This window comes from Pelodiscus sinensis, chromosome 22 (genome assembly GCF_052426305.1).
Source record: "Pelodiscus sinensis isolate ZL-2025 chromosome 22, ASM5242630v1, whole genome shotgun sequence".
Lineage (NCBI taxonomy): Eukaryota > Metazoa > Chordata > Testudines > Trionychidae > Pelodiscus > Pelodiscus sinensis.
Window position 1 is genome coordinate 25558916 of NC_143073.1, and position 13656 is coordinate 25572571.

The 13656-nt window shown below is 61.2% G+C and overlaps 1 protein-coding gene across 1 annotated transcript; it reads right to left on the reverse strand.

Annotated features, from left to right (window-relative positions):
• Window positions 1-131: 131 nt before the first annotated feature.
• Window positions 132-8456, reverse strand: LOC142819682 (CD177 antigen-like). The gene is made up of 12 exons (XM_089772538.1): window positions 8431-8456; window positions 8124-8215; window positions 7548-7688; window positions 6596-6784; window positions 5970-6086; window positions 5155-5304; window positions 4636-4776; window positions 3683-3871; window positions 3097-3213; window positions 2284-2433; window positions 1765-1905; window positions 132-1001 (listed from the first exon to the last, which is right to left on the reverse strand). Exons 3-12 carry the CDS (start codon window positions 7549-7551, stop codon window positions 736-738), a joined length of 1464 nt encoding a protein of 487 aa, XP_089628664.1. The 5' UTR covers window positions 7552-7688; window positions 8124-8215; window positions 8431-8456; the 3' UTR covers window positions 132-735.
• Between the last annotated feature and the right edge of the window lie 5200 nt (window positions 8457-13656).

Sequence of the window (13656 nt, forward strand, 5' to 3'; positions counted from 1 at the left end):
CCAGTCCAACCCCTGGCTTTATATCAGCATTTCTCAAGCAGTGGGAAAAGTCCTCTGGGGGTACTCAGGAGAAGTCGGGGAAGGGGGGGGGGGCACATCAACACGGCTGACATTGGGAGAAAAGTGAATGATTGTTTTAAGTGTTGCAGCGCTTTATTATTTTTGTAGTTTTTGCACCCAAAAATGTAATCGCCCGTCCGGCTACGATGAAACACACGTGTTGCGATGGTAGAAAAAAATGTTGTGGGTTGGAAAACTGTAGTTACTGGGGGTACTTATGCCTTCTTTTTTTTAAAGGGGTACTTAATAAAAGAAGGTTGTGAAATACGGCTTTCTACAATCCCAGAACCGGCAGGAGCTCGAGAGGCCGTCAAGTTCCGTCCCATGAGGGCAGGACCAAACCCCACCAAGACCATCGCTCACAGGTGTGTCCCCAACCTGGAGACCCCAGAAACCCCCCCAGGCCATTCATCCCAGTGTTTCCCCACCCTGACAGACAGGAAGTTTTTCCTAATGTCCAACCCGAACCTCCCTTGCTGCAGTTCAAGCCAGTTGCCTCTTGACAGCCCCTCCGATGAGAATTCCAGTGCGATGAAGCCCAAGCGGTCACTAGCAGCCACCTCCAGAAGCGGTGACCCCACCCCGGGCACAGAAGTCCCGTGCGGGGGCAGGCAGGTAGCAATGGCTGTAGAGGGACACCAGAGCACAACAGGTGCTTGGCCTGGGGTAGGGGACTCAGGACAGAAGCCACAGGAGGAGGCCAGAGAGGGCTGGGAGGAGCCTGGCTGGTCCTAGAGCCGTGACCGCACCACGGGAGGTCGTGGAGGCTGGGCTGGGGGGCGGAGTTGACAGGGGCACGTTCGTTCCACTGGAGGCCGCTGTGCATTTGGCCGTGGTCAGACTCAAGTAGGGTACCAGAAAGGTCCCCGAACCCATTTGGAACTGGTCGCAGGCAGAGGCAGAAGCGCAGCCCTTCAAGGTGAACTCTAAAGATCTTTCACCTGCATGCGGGGGGAGAGCAGTAACTCGGTCCTCAGTCTGGATTGGGACACCCCAGCCCCACCCTCATCCTCCATTTCCCCGTTGGCTCTGCTCCTCCCAGACTGCCTGGCCCACGATGGCCCCCCCGTCCCCTCCTCTCTGACACAGGCTCCCGCTGTGTCCATAATCAAGTCACTTGCAGTCCCGAGCTAGAGCCCACCACTGACGCTTGGATTGGATCAGGCTCGGATTCATCCCACCGCTCATCTGCAAAGCAGCAGCTCAGTGCTGGTGTTAGCAGTGGGATCATCAAGCAAGGTGGCTGGGTGGTGAGCTAAGACACCAGGATCGGACTGAACAAAACTAGCTTCACATCACTGCTCCTTGCCTCAGTTTCCCCATCTTTAAAATGGGAAGGAAAATCCTTGTTTTGCCCCCTTTGGATTACAGTCGCTTTGGGAACAAGGGTCATATCTCATGAGGTATCCTTCGTCACAGGAGAGCACCCCAATCTGGGTCAGTGCTCGGTCCAGGGCCTGGCACAGCAGGAGTCCCAGCACTAAGCCAGCTCCTCCCACAAAGGGGTTACAGATGAAACTATAAACTAACATTGGATGGAGGAGACATTGAGACACAGGGAAGGACCGGAGGGCACCGCTCGAACAGAACCCAAGTGTACCGACCTGCAGCCGGTATCTTCCCTCCCCCCAGCACCTGGCTTCTGCCCTTTGGTGACTAGGATAACACAGGAGAAATAACCCCGACAAAGCAGACACACGTTACCCATGTGGACGGTCCCAGCAGACTCGATACATTGGGACTCGGATCCGGTACAATTTACGGTCTCCTCTCTGCACTGACCAGTGGGCGCAGAGTAGCAGGCTGGGCAGCGCCGGCCATTGGGTTCGGTATCATGTGGGGGCACTGGGAAGAGGAGGGGCAAACGCAGGCAATTCAAGGGACGAGCCCCAAGAGGTGTCGGGACAGGAAGAGCAGCTGGGGGCTGCATTGCTCAGCCCCAGACCCCCTGCAGGGGGCGCTGCAGCTCTGGGGATGCCGGAGCCAGCAGGGGCAGGAGAGAGGTTTGCAGCAAAGAACCCTGGATCCCACCCCAGGTGGGGTCAGCTGGGTTCACACTTGAGGGGAAGCTACAGCCCCACCCTCCAAGGCACTGAGTGTTATTCCACGGGACGCCCCCTGCAGGGCGGGAGGACCAGACTCAGGAAGTTGAGGTGGTGGATATTTCCAGGAGTGGGGGATGCTCAGGGCCCGAGGAGGCCTGGCTGAAAGGGGAAAATTTACGTGTGACGTTGACTGTCCTGCAGGCATCTCTCGTGCAGCAGGCGGTGCCCATCCTCACCCTTGCGTTCCCCAAATACACCGAGGTGGGGCCGGCTGTACACTGGCTGGGCGTCACGCAGCCCTTCACGATGCTCAGGAACTTCACCCCATCTGCACAGGAGGAAAAGCCGGAGATAGATTCCCCTTCCACATCCACCCCATCAACACCCCCCTCATCTTCACTGTGGGGAAACTGAGGCAGAGAGCAGGGCAGTGACTCATCCTGCCAGACCAAGTGATTTCAGCCCCTGAGCCGGCAGTAGGATCCTTCATCCCCTCCCCTCCACTGAGCTGTGCTGACTCTTAGGGGCGCCGAATCGCCTACCTGTAGTGTCGTTCCAATGTGAAAATTTCCACCAGCAGCTCCACGCGGGGGCGGGGGGGCCACCCCTGATGTGCCCCCCACCTGCTGGGGTCTCCTTCATGACTGTATTTTGTCAGGAAGGGCTGGCGCAGACCAGACCCCGGATTCCCGACAAGAGCTTCCCGGCCGTGGCGCCCATCCAGAGCCCAGAGAGGACTAAGGGCCAAACTCTGAGTAGGGGGTGGGGCTTAGGCCACACCCTCCCCCTCAGCATTCCCTATTGGCTGGCCCAGGCGGCTCCCACCCACCTGGCTGGCTTTGGCCCATCCCCAGGGGGCCCCGGCTGGTTCATCACCTGGGCAGCTACAGGGGATGCTCCACCCACCCAGCCCGCTCCGGCCCCGGGGAGGGGTAGAGCGGAGCCCAGGCACCCGGAGCCCTCCCCCGGCGCCAGCCCCCAGCCCACCTACCCAGCGTGACTTCGGTGAGGATGATGCCGCAGGAGTCTTGCCCGGCGGGGCAGGGCTGCAGGCTGCCCGAGCAGTTCTCTTCTACCGTGGCGCACACCTCGCACTGCAGGCCGGCCCCTGGGGACGGAGAGAAAGGAGGGTGGGGCTCGATTTGTGGGGAAACTGAGGCACACGGCGGGGCAGGGTCTCATCGCCCTCCTCTCGTGGAACCCACCCATCTTCATGGCATGACCCGCTGGCTCGCTGAATCTCGCTGTGCTGTGGGTATCATTTCCGTGTGTATAGTTAGCCGTAGAGCCTGAGGAATCCTTTGTGGGGTGTGACCGTGCCAACGGAGGCCAACCCGTTGGAGGCTGGAGGAGCAACTGGCACAAACCTCCTCTGTCCTTTAGCATGCGCGGGGGTTGGGAGAGCCGCCTCTGTCCCTTAAAAACCACCTGGAAAGAGTCAGGGGCCGGGGTCTTTGGCCAGGGCTGCCCCCGAGGAACGGAGCTGGAGGGCCCAGGGGGCCTTGGAGGGGCAGATCGGAAAGAGGTTTTCGGGTGAGTGTGAGTCAGTTTCTCCTGAGCTTTCGGTGTCGAATTACCCAAGGTCCTGGATGCTGGGCGGGTGGGCGGAGTTGACAGGGGCACGTTCGTTCCACCGGAGGTCGCTGTGCATTTGGCCGTGGTCAGAGTCACGTTGGGTCCCAGAAAGGTCCCCGAACCCATTTGGAACTGGGCACAGTCAGTCTCAGAAGCGCAGCCCTTCAAGGTGAACTCGAAAGGTCTTTCACCTGCATGCGGGGGGAGAGCAGTAACTCGGTCCTCAGTCTGGATTGGGACACAGCAGCCCCGCCCTCATCCTCCATCTCCCCGTTGGCTCTGCTCCTCCCAGACTGCCTGGCCCACGATGGCCTCCCCCTTCCCCTCCGCTCTGACACAGGCTCCCGCTGTGTCCATAATCAAGTCACTTGCAGTCCCGAGCTAGAGCCCACCACTGACGCTTGGATTGGCTCAGGCTTGGATTCATCCCACCGCTCATCTGCAAAGCAGCAGCTCAGTGCTGGTGTCAGCGGTGGGATCGTCAAGCAAGGTGGCCGGGTGGTGAGCTAAGACACCAGGATCGGACTGCACCAAACTAGCTTCACATCACTGCTCCTTGCCTCAGTTTCCCCATCTTTAAAAAGGGAAGGAAAATCCTTCTTTTGCCCCTTTTGGATGACAGTCACTTTGGGAACAAGGGTCATATCTCATGAGGTGTCCTTCATCACAGGAGAGCACCCCAATCTGGGTCAGTGCTCGGTCGAGGCCTTGGCACAGCAGGAGTCCCAGCACTAAGCCAGCTCCTCCCACAAAGGGGTTACAGATGAAACTATAAACTAACATTGGATGGAGGAGACCTTGAGACACAGAGAGGGACCGGAGGGCACCGCTCGAACAGAACCCAAGTGTACCGACCTGCAGCCAGTATCTTCCCTCCCCCCAGCACCTGGCTTCTGCCCTTTGTGGACTAGGATAACACAGGAGAAATAACCCCGACAAAGCAGACACACGTTACCCATGTTGATGGTCCCAGCAGACTCGAGACATTGGGTCTCGGATCCGGTACAATTTACGGTCTCCTCTCTGCAGGGAGCAGTGGGCGCAGAGAAGCAGGCTGGGCAGCGCCGGCCATTGGGTTCGGTGTCAGGTGGGGGCACTGGGAAGAGGGGGGGCAAACACAGTGAGCTCATGGAACGAGCCCCAGAGGGCGTTGGGGCAGGGAGAGCCGCTGGGGGCTGCACTGCTCAGCCCCAGGCCCCCTGCAGGGGGCGCTGCAGCTCTGGGGATGCCGGAGGCAGCAGGGGCAGGAGAGAGGTTTGCAGCAAAGAACCCTGGATCCCACCCCAGGTGGGGTCAGCTGGGTTCACACTTGAGGGGAAGCTACAGCCCCACCCTCCCAGGCACTGAGTGTTATTCCACGGGACGCCCTCTGCAGGGTGGGAGGACCAGACTCAGGAAGTTGAGGTGGTGGATATTTCCAGGAGTGGGGGATGCTCAGGGCCCGAGGAGGCCTGGCTGAAAGGGGAAAATTTACGTGTGACGTTGACTGTCCTGCAGGCATCTCTCGTGCAGCAGGCGGTGCCCATCCTCACCCTTGCGTTCCCCAAATACACCGAGGTGGGGCCGGCTGTACACTGGCTGGGCGTCACGCAGCCCTTCACGATGCTCAGGAACTTCACCCCATCTGCACAGGAGGAAAAGCCGGAGATAGATTCCCCTTCCACATCCACCCCATCAACACCCCCCTCATCTTCACTGTGGGGAAACTGAGGCAGAGAGCAGGGCAGTGACTCATCCTGCCAGACCAAGTGATTTCAGCCCCTGAGCCGGCAGTAGGATCCTTCATCCCCTCCCCTCCACTGAGCTGTGCTGACTCTTAGGGGCGCCGAATCGCCTACCTGTAGTGTCGTTCCAATGTGAAAATTTCCACCAGCAGCTCCACGCGGGGGCGGGGGGGGCCACCCCTGATGTGCCCCCCACCTGCTGGGGTCTCCTTCATGACCGTATTTTGTCAGGAAGGGCTGGCCCAGTCCAGACCCCGGATTCCCGACAAGAGCTTCCCGGCCGTGGCGCCCATCCAGAGCCCAGAGAGGACTAAGGGCCAAACTCTGAGTAGGGGGTGGGGCTTAGGCCACATCCTCCCCCGTGGCATTCCCTATTGGCTGGCCCAGGCGGCTCCCACCCACCTGGCTGGCTTTGGCCCATCCCCAGGGGGCCCCGGCTGGTTCATCACCTGGGCAGCTACAGGGGATGCTCCACCCACCCAGCCCGCTCTGGCCCCGGGGGAGGGGTAGAGCAGAGCCCAGGCACCCGGAGCCCTCCCCCGGCGCCAGCCCCCAGCCCACCTACCCAGCGTGACTTCGGTGAGGATGATGCCACAGGAGTCTTGCCCGGCGGGGCAGGGCTGAAGGCTGCCCGAGCAGTTCTCTTCTACCGTGGCGCACACCTCGCACTGCAGGCCGGCCCCTGGGGACGGAGAGAAAGGAGGGTGGGGCTCGATTTGTGGGGAAACTGAGGCACACGGCGGGGCAGGGACTCATCGCCCTCCTCTCGTGGAACCCACCCATCTTCATGGCATGACCCGCTGGCTCGCTGAATCTCGCTGTGCTGTGGGGATCATTTCCGTGTGTATAGTTAGCCGTAGAGGCTGGGGAATACTTTGTGGGGTGTGAACGTGCCAACGGAGGCCAACCCGTTGGAGGCTGGAGGAGCAACTGGCACAAACCTCCTCTGTCCTTTAGCATGCGCAGGGATTGGCAGGGAGCCGCCTCTGTCCTTTACTATGTGCGGGGGTTGGGAGAGCTGCCTCTGTCCCTTAAAAACCACCTGGAAAGAGTCAGGGGCCGGGGTCTTTGGCCAGGGCTGCCCCCGAGGAACGGAGCCGGAGGGCCCAGGGGGCCTTGGAGGGGCAGATCGAAAAGAGATTTTCGGGTGAGTGTGAGTCAGTTTCTCCTGAGCTTTCGGTGTCGAATTACCCAAGGTCCTGGATGCTGGGCGGGTGGGCGGAGTTGACAGGGGCACGTTCGTTCCACCGGAGGCCGCTGTGCATTTGGCCGTGGTCAGAGTCACGTTGGGTCCCAGGAAGGTCCCCGAACCCATTTGGAACTGGTCGCAGGCGGACGCAGAAGCGCAGCCCTTCATGGTGAACTCGAAAGGTCTTTCACCTGCATGCGGGGGGAGAGCAGTAACTCGGTCCTCAGTCTGGATTGGGACACAGCAGCCCCGCCCTCATCCTCCATCTCCCCGTTGGCTCTGCTCCTCCCAGACTGCCTGGCCCACGATGGCCTCCCCCTTCCCCTCCGCTCTGACACAGGCTCCCGCTGTGTCCATAATCAAGTCACTTGCAGTCCCGAGCTAGAGCCCACCACTGACGCTTGGATTGGCTCAGGCTTGGATTCATCCCACCGCTCATCGGCAAAGCAGCAGCTCAGTGCTGGTGTAAGAAGTGGGATCGTCAAGCAAGGTGGCCGGGTGGTGAGCTAAGACACCAGGATCGGACTAAACAAAACTAGCTTGACATCACTGCTCCTTGCCTCAGTTTCCCCATCTTTAAAATGGGAAGGAAAATCCTTGTTTTGCCCCCTTTGGATTACAGTTGCTTTGGAAACAAGGGTCATATCTCATGAGGTGTCCTTCGTCACAGGAGAGCACCCCAATCTGGGTCAGTGCTCCGTCCAGGTCCTGGCACAGCAGGAGTCCCAGCACTAAGCCAGCTTCTCCCACAAAGAGTTTACAAATGAAACTATAAACTAACATTGGATGGAGGAGACCTTGAGACACAGGGAGGGAGCGGAGGGCACTGCTCGAACAGAACCCAAGGGTACCGACCTGCAGCCAGTATCTTCCCTCCCCCAGCACCTGGCTTCTGCCCTTTGGTGACTAGGATAACACAGGAGAAATAACCCCGACAAAGCAGACACACGTTACCCATGTTGATGGTCCCAGCAGACTCGAGACATTGGGTCTCGGATCCGGTACAATTTACGGTCTCCTCTCTGCAGGGAGCAGTGGGCGCAGAGAAGCAGGCTGGGCAGCGCCGGCCATTGGGTTCGGTGTCAGGTGGGGGCACTGGGAAGAGGGGGGGCAAACACAGTGAGCTCATGGAACGAGCCCCAGAGGGCGTTGGGGCAGGGAGAGCCGCTGGGGGCTGCACTGCTCAGCCCCAGGCCCCCTGCAGGGGGCGCTGCAGCTCTGGGGATGCCGGAGGCAGCAGGGGCAGGAGAGAGGTTTGCAGCAAAGAACCCTGGATCCCACCCCAGGTGGGGTCAGCTGGGTTCACACTTGAGGGGAAGCTACAGCCCCACCCTCCCAGGCACTGAGTGTTATTCCACGGGACGCCCCTGCAGGGTGGGAGGACCAGACTCAGGAAGTTGAGGCGGTGGATATTTCCAGGCGTGGGAGATGCTCAGGGCCCGAGGAGGCCTGGCTGAAAGGGGAAAATTTACGTGTGACGTTGACTGTCCTGCAGGCATCTCCCGTGCAGCAGGCGGTGCCCATCCTCACCCTTGCGTTCCCCAAATACACCGAGGTGGGGCCGGCTGTACACTGGCTGGGCGTCACGCAGCCCTTCATGATGCTCAGGAACTTCACCCCATCTGCACAGGAGGAAAAGCCGGAGATAGATTCCCCTTCCACATCCACCCCATCAACACCCCCCTCATCTTCACTGTGGGGAAACTGAGGCAGAGAGCAGGGCAGTGACTCATCCTGCCAGACCAAGTGATTTCAGCCCCTGAGCCGGCAGTAGGATCCTTCATCCCCCTCCCCTCCACTGAGCTGGGCTGACTCTTAGGGGCGCCGAATCGCCTACCTGTAGTGTCGTTCCAATGTGAAAATTTCCACCAGCAGCTCCACGCGGGGGCGGGGGGGGGGGGGGGGCAGCCCTGATGTGCCCCCCACCTGCTGGGGTCTCCTTCATGACCGTATTTTGCCAGGAAGGCCCAGTCCAGACCCCGGATTCCCGACAAGAGCTTCCCACCGTGGCGCCCATCCAGAGCCCAGAGAGGACTAAGGGCCAAACTCTGAGTGGGGGGGCGGGGCTTAGGCCACACCCTCCCCCTCGGCATTCCCTATTGGCTGGCCCAGGTGGCTCCCACTCACAGGCTGCCTTTGGCCCTTCCCCTGGGGGCCCCGGCAGGTTCGTCACCTGGGCAGCTACAGGGGATGCTCCACCCAGCCGGCCCGCTCCGGCCCCGGGGAGGCGTAGAGCAGAGCCCAGGCACCCGGAGCCCTCCCCCGGCGCCAGCCCCCAGCCCACCTACCCAGCGTGACTTCAGTGAGGATGATGCCGCAGGAGTCTTGCCCGGCGGGGCAGGGCTGCAGGCTGCCCGAGCAGTCCTCTTCTACCGCGGCGCACACCTCGCACTGCAGGCCGGACCCTGGGGATGGAGAGAAAAGAGGGTGGGGCTCGATTTGTGGGGAAACTGAGGCACAGGGCGGGGCAGTGAGTCACCCCCCTCCCTTTGTGGGACCCACCCATCTTCATGGCATGACCCTCTGGCTCGCTGTATCTCGCTGTGCTGTGGGGATCATTTCTGTGTGTTAGCCATACCGCCTGGGGACTCCTTTGTGGGGTGTGAACGTGCCAACGCAGGCAAACCCGTCGGAGGCTGGAGGAGCAACTGGCACAAACCTCCTCTGTCCTTTAGCCTGAGTGGGGCTTGGCGGGGGGCCCCCTCTGTCCCTTAAAAAACACCTGGAAAGAGTCAGGGGCCGGGGTCTTTGGCCTGGGCTGCCCCCGACGGAAGGAGCCGGAGGGCCCAGGGGGCCTTGGAGGGGCAGATCGGAAAGAGGTTTTCGGGTGAGTGTGAGTCAGTTTCTCCTGAGCTTTCGGTGTCGAATTACCCAGGCGCTTTGTTTGATTTGTAACCGGCTTTGCCTGCCTCTTCTGGCCTGTTCCCACTTCTATCTTCCTCCTTGTACTTAATAACTCTCGTGTTTTCTATCACACCCGGTGTCAGGAATTGTGACCTGGGGGCAACCGGTGTGCACATCCCCCTTTCATTGCTAGAGGGGCTCACCTAATCCTTCAGGGTCTGATCCGATTTGGGGAGGGGGATCCCAGGAAGCTGGGCCCCAAACTGCCCTCTCCTTGGACCTGAAGTGGTTCAGTGTCTGTGCTGCTTCTTGGGGGCCAGGGACCACAGCTGGGGGTCTTGGCTGGAGGGGACCAGGGAGCTGGCCCAGCAGGACTGGGTGGGGAGGAGTCCCAGAGAACAGGAAGGCGAGAGGCAGTGGCCGGGTCAGCACCCCGGGAGTCACCCCGAGGGGTCGTCTGTGAGCACCCCATCACAGAAACAACAGCCCCTTGCCCCCGAGTGGGCGCCCTGCTGTGGAAACACCATTATCATTTCCTGTGACCTGCGTGACTGCACCTCCTCCTCCTGTTACAGAAACCGGCTCCGTGCCAGAGACTGGAGGAAAATCCCCTTGGGTGTGTCCTTGGCCTCCAGCCGGTGCTAACAGGCGGCGACCAGGACACGTGTTGAGTGATGTGCAGTATCAATATCATCTCCTGTTTCCACAGTTGCTGCCCTCGCTGCCACAGGGACTGTGCAGCCCCCGGCCCTTCCCCCTCGCCTGCCATCACCCGGACACCCCCCACCACTGCTCGGCCACATCAACGAGGAGAACCCCTGCGGGGCGGCTCGGAGCTGTGGACTCCTTAGTGAAGGTGAGAAATGGGGGGCCCAGCCCCACTCACCCATGGCCAGCAGAGAAGCAAGGAGGCAGGCGGCCAGAAACGCCATCATGGTGCTGGGGCAGCCGGTCCAACCGAGTCTCCAGCCAGGGGGAGATCCCAGAGGGGCTGCAAGGAGATCAGAGGAGGGACGGCCCAGTCTCCAGCCGGGGGGCGATCCCAGAGGGGCTGCAAGGAGATCAGAGGAGGGACGGTCCAGTCTCCAGCTGGGGAGGGGGCGATCCCAGAGGGGCTGCACGGAGATCAGAGGAGGGACGGTCCAGTCTCCAGCTGGGGGGAGATCCCAGAGGGGCTGCAAGGAGATCAGAGGAGGGACGGCCCAGTCTCCAGCTGGGGGGAGATCCCAGAGGGGCTGCAAGGAGATGAGAGGAGGAACGGTCCAGTCTCCAGCCAGGGGGCGATCCCAGAGGGGCTGCAAGGAGATGAGAGGAGGAACGGTCCAGTCTCCAGCCGGGGGGCGATCCCAGAGGGGCTGCACAGAGATCAGAGGAGGGACGGCCCAGTCTCCAGCTGGGGGGAGATCCCAGAGGGGCTGCACAGAGATCAGAGGAGGGACGGCCCAGTCTCCAGCTGGGGGGCGATCCCAGAGGGGCTGCAAGGAGATCACAGGAGGGACGGCCCAGTCTCCAGCTGGGGGGCGATCCCAGAGGGGCTGCACAGAGATCAGAGGAGGGACGGTCCAGTCTCCAGCTGGGGGGAGATCCCAGAGGGGCTGCACGGAGATCAGAGGAGGGACGGCCCAGTCTCCAGCTGGGGAGGGGGCGATCCCAGAGGGGCTGCACGGAGATCAGAGGAGGGACGGTCCAGTCTCCAGCTGGGGGGCGATCCCAGAGGGGCTGCAAGGAGATGAGATGGGGGTTGGCACCATGCAGCCCATAGGGGTGGAACCAGAGTGAGGTCCAGTGCTCCAAGCACCCGTAGACCCGAGGGCTGTGACTCACCAATGACTCCGCAGGGAGATGTTTCCTGGGGGTGACGTTGGCCAAGCGGAGAAGCCGGACCCGTCACTTGTGCCTCCCGCTCGGGGCAGGCTGGTGCCTGTCGCGCCCTCTGGCTAATATAGCCGGGCTGGGTTCCCGCGGTGATGCCAGGCAGCAGCTATGCGGAGGTTCTTCCTTGATCAGGTAGCGTCTGCACTCGCCAGCTCTCCTCGCTCGCCCTGCCCGTCCCTTGGCCCCGCACAAAGCCAGCCGGTTCTTCTTCCTGCCAGGAATCGGAAGAGGGGAATCAATGAAGCGAGCTCCCTGGAGGGCGAGGAGTCGTGAGTCACACCAAGGACAGGGCGGCCGGGCGCCCAGGTTCAGTTTTAGGTGCGTGAGAGCAGGACTCTCGTCTTCCTTCCTGGCATTCACGTGGGAGCTGGAGCAAGTCAAGGAAACGGCAGCTGCCGAAAGGCCTAGAAATCACAGCACGTGAGGGACAATGGCAAACGCTGGGTTTGTCCAGTCGGGGGAAGAGCAGACGGAGACGGGACTGAGAGCAGCTTTCAAGGAGCCAAAAGGGCGTCACACGGAGGAGGGAGAAAACTTGCTCCCCTTGGCCTCTGGGGACAGGACAAGCAATGGGCTGAAACTGCAGCAAGGGAGGTTGACAGTGAACAGTAGGGAAAATGTCCTGCCTGCAGGGTGGTTGAACACTGGGATAAGTTGCCTGGGGAGGTTGTGGAATCTCCATCCCCAGAGATACTGAAGAGCAGCTCAGACAGACGCCTCTCAGGGATGGTGGAGATGGTGCTGGGCCCTGCCGTGGGGGCAGGTGACTGGACTCGATGCCTCTCGAGGTCCCTGCCGGTTCTACGGTTCTAGGATTCGATGAGAAGGAGGCCGCAGGGGTGAGGGAGGTGGAGGTGGGCGCTGGGGGGCCTGGCTCCATAGGGTGGACAGTGGAACATTCTAGAGTCGGGGGAGAGGTTGGAAATCCGAAATCCTGGTTTCAGAAGCACGTGGGGCCCAGTCTAAGCAGGGGGAAGGGGCCTTCAGCTCAGGGCTGCTGGGTCCCGGTGGGGAGGAGTGGGGCAGGGCAGTTACATCTGGGGGAGGACTCCCGGGTTCTGGCTCAGGGAGGAAGTGACCTCACTGGGCGCTGATGGGAAGGGACCCGACACTGTTGCAACCGCTGTTCTCTGCCTGCCCCGGGCCCTGTGCAGAGCAGCCAAGGGAGGGCTCTGCGGGGAGCCGAGGAGCCGCGGGGGCTCTCCAGCTGCGGGTGGCGTTAGGAGCACTGGCTCTGCACCTCAGTTACCAGCGTGTGCTCGGGGGAGGCCCCCCCAGGCTTGGCCCGGCTCTCACGGAAGGGGGGCTGGTCACAAGGGTGAGCAGTGAAGTGAAAAAGCAACATGGAGCAGGGACATGGGGGAGTGGCAGCCCTCTGCCCCCACACCCAAGCAAGTGGAGGGGCCGCAGTGGCGGCTCTGGGGGGCAGAGCCTTGCGGGGAAGAGGAGGGGCAGGGAGTGGAAGTGCTGGTGGAAAGTGCAAGGGCCATGGAGCTTGCCCATCCCCCTAGGCTGGCTTCCCTGGGAGGTGCCCCGACGCCTGGGTTCCAGGGAGGAGGTAGAGGGGGCAGGGAAGGGTGGGGTGGGCCCTGCAAATGCAGGTGTGGGGGCTGGTGGGTGGGTGTGAGAGGGACGGCACCTCCAGGCCCAGGCTCCGGGATGCCATAGAACCGGGGGAGGGGGATAGTGATGACAGTGGCTGTCAGGACCCCGGGTTCTTTCCCAGCCATGTTGGGGGAGGGGTTAGGCACTTGGAGCAGGGAGCCAAGGCACCTGAGTTCTGTTCCCAGCTCCACCCACCCCTGTATCTCCTCTTCCGCTTGATCCAGCATAGGGCCCCCCCAGGCGGGAGCGGCCGGTGGCAGCAGCCAGGGCCTGCAGTGCAATGTCAGCCGGTGGTCAGGGCAGTGTGTGGTGTGTGTGTTACACCTGAGTCTTCAACTGCTGGAACACAAGGCCCCGTCGCAGTGGGCAGTGTAGGAGAGACTGAAGGGCGCCCCAAGGAGTTTAACGTCCATGTCTTTCCCGCTCGTATCAGGATCCCTTCGCGGCGGGCAGCCAACAGGCCGACAGATGCCCCAGAGTTTACAGGGAGAGCCTATTACACCTCAGATTTTGACTGCCAGGATACACGATCCCTTCGCAGTGGGCAGCCTGGGGAGGCTGAGAGATGCCCAAACGGATCTGTCCCATGGAAGCGACACGATCCAACGCTCAAGGTCTCCCTATATCTCTCCTTATGACTGGCTGGAGTTCTTTTGTTTGTGTTCGGTTCGGGTGCAACAGCACAAGTTCAAGTCAGAAACCTGAACGCACTAGCTTATTTGTAGGAGAAAAGAAAGAG

What these genes read in the sequence shown, in the direction of transcription:
- LOC142819682 (XM_089772538.1), bottom strand. An exon ending in CCTCACCGAAGTCACGCTGG is followed by an intron (nt 5,305 to 5,969) that starts GTAGGTGGGCTG and finishes CCTCCTGTGCAG; the next exon opens with ATGGGGTGAAGTTCCTGAGC. An exon ending in CCCAGCATCCAGGACCTTGG is followed by an intron (nt 3,214 to 3,682) that starts GTAATTCGACAC and finishes CTCCGTCCCCAG; the next exon opens with GGGCCGGCCTGCAGTGCGAG.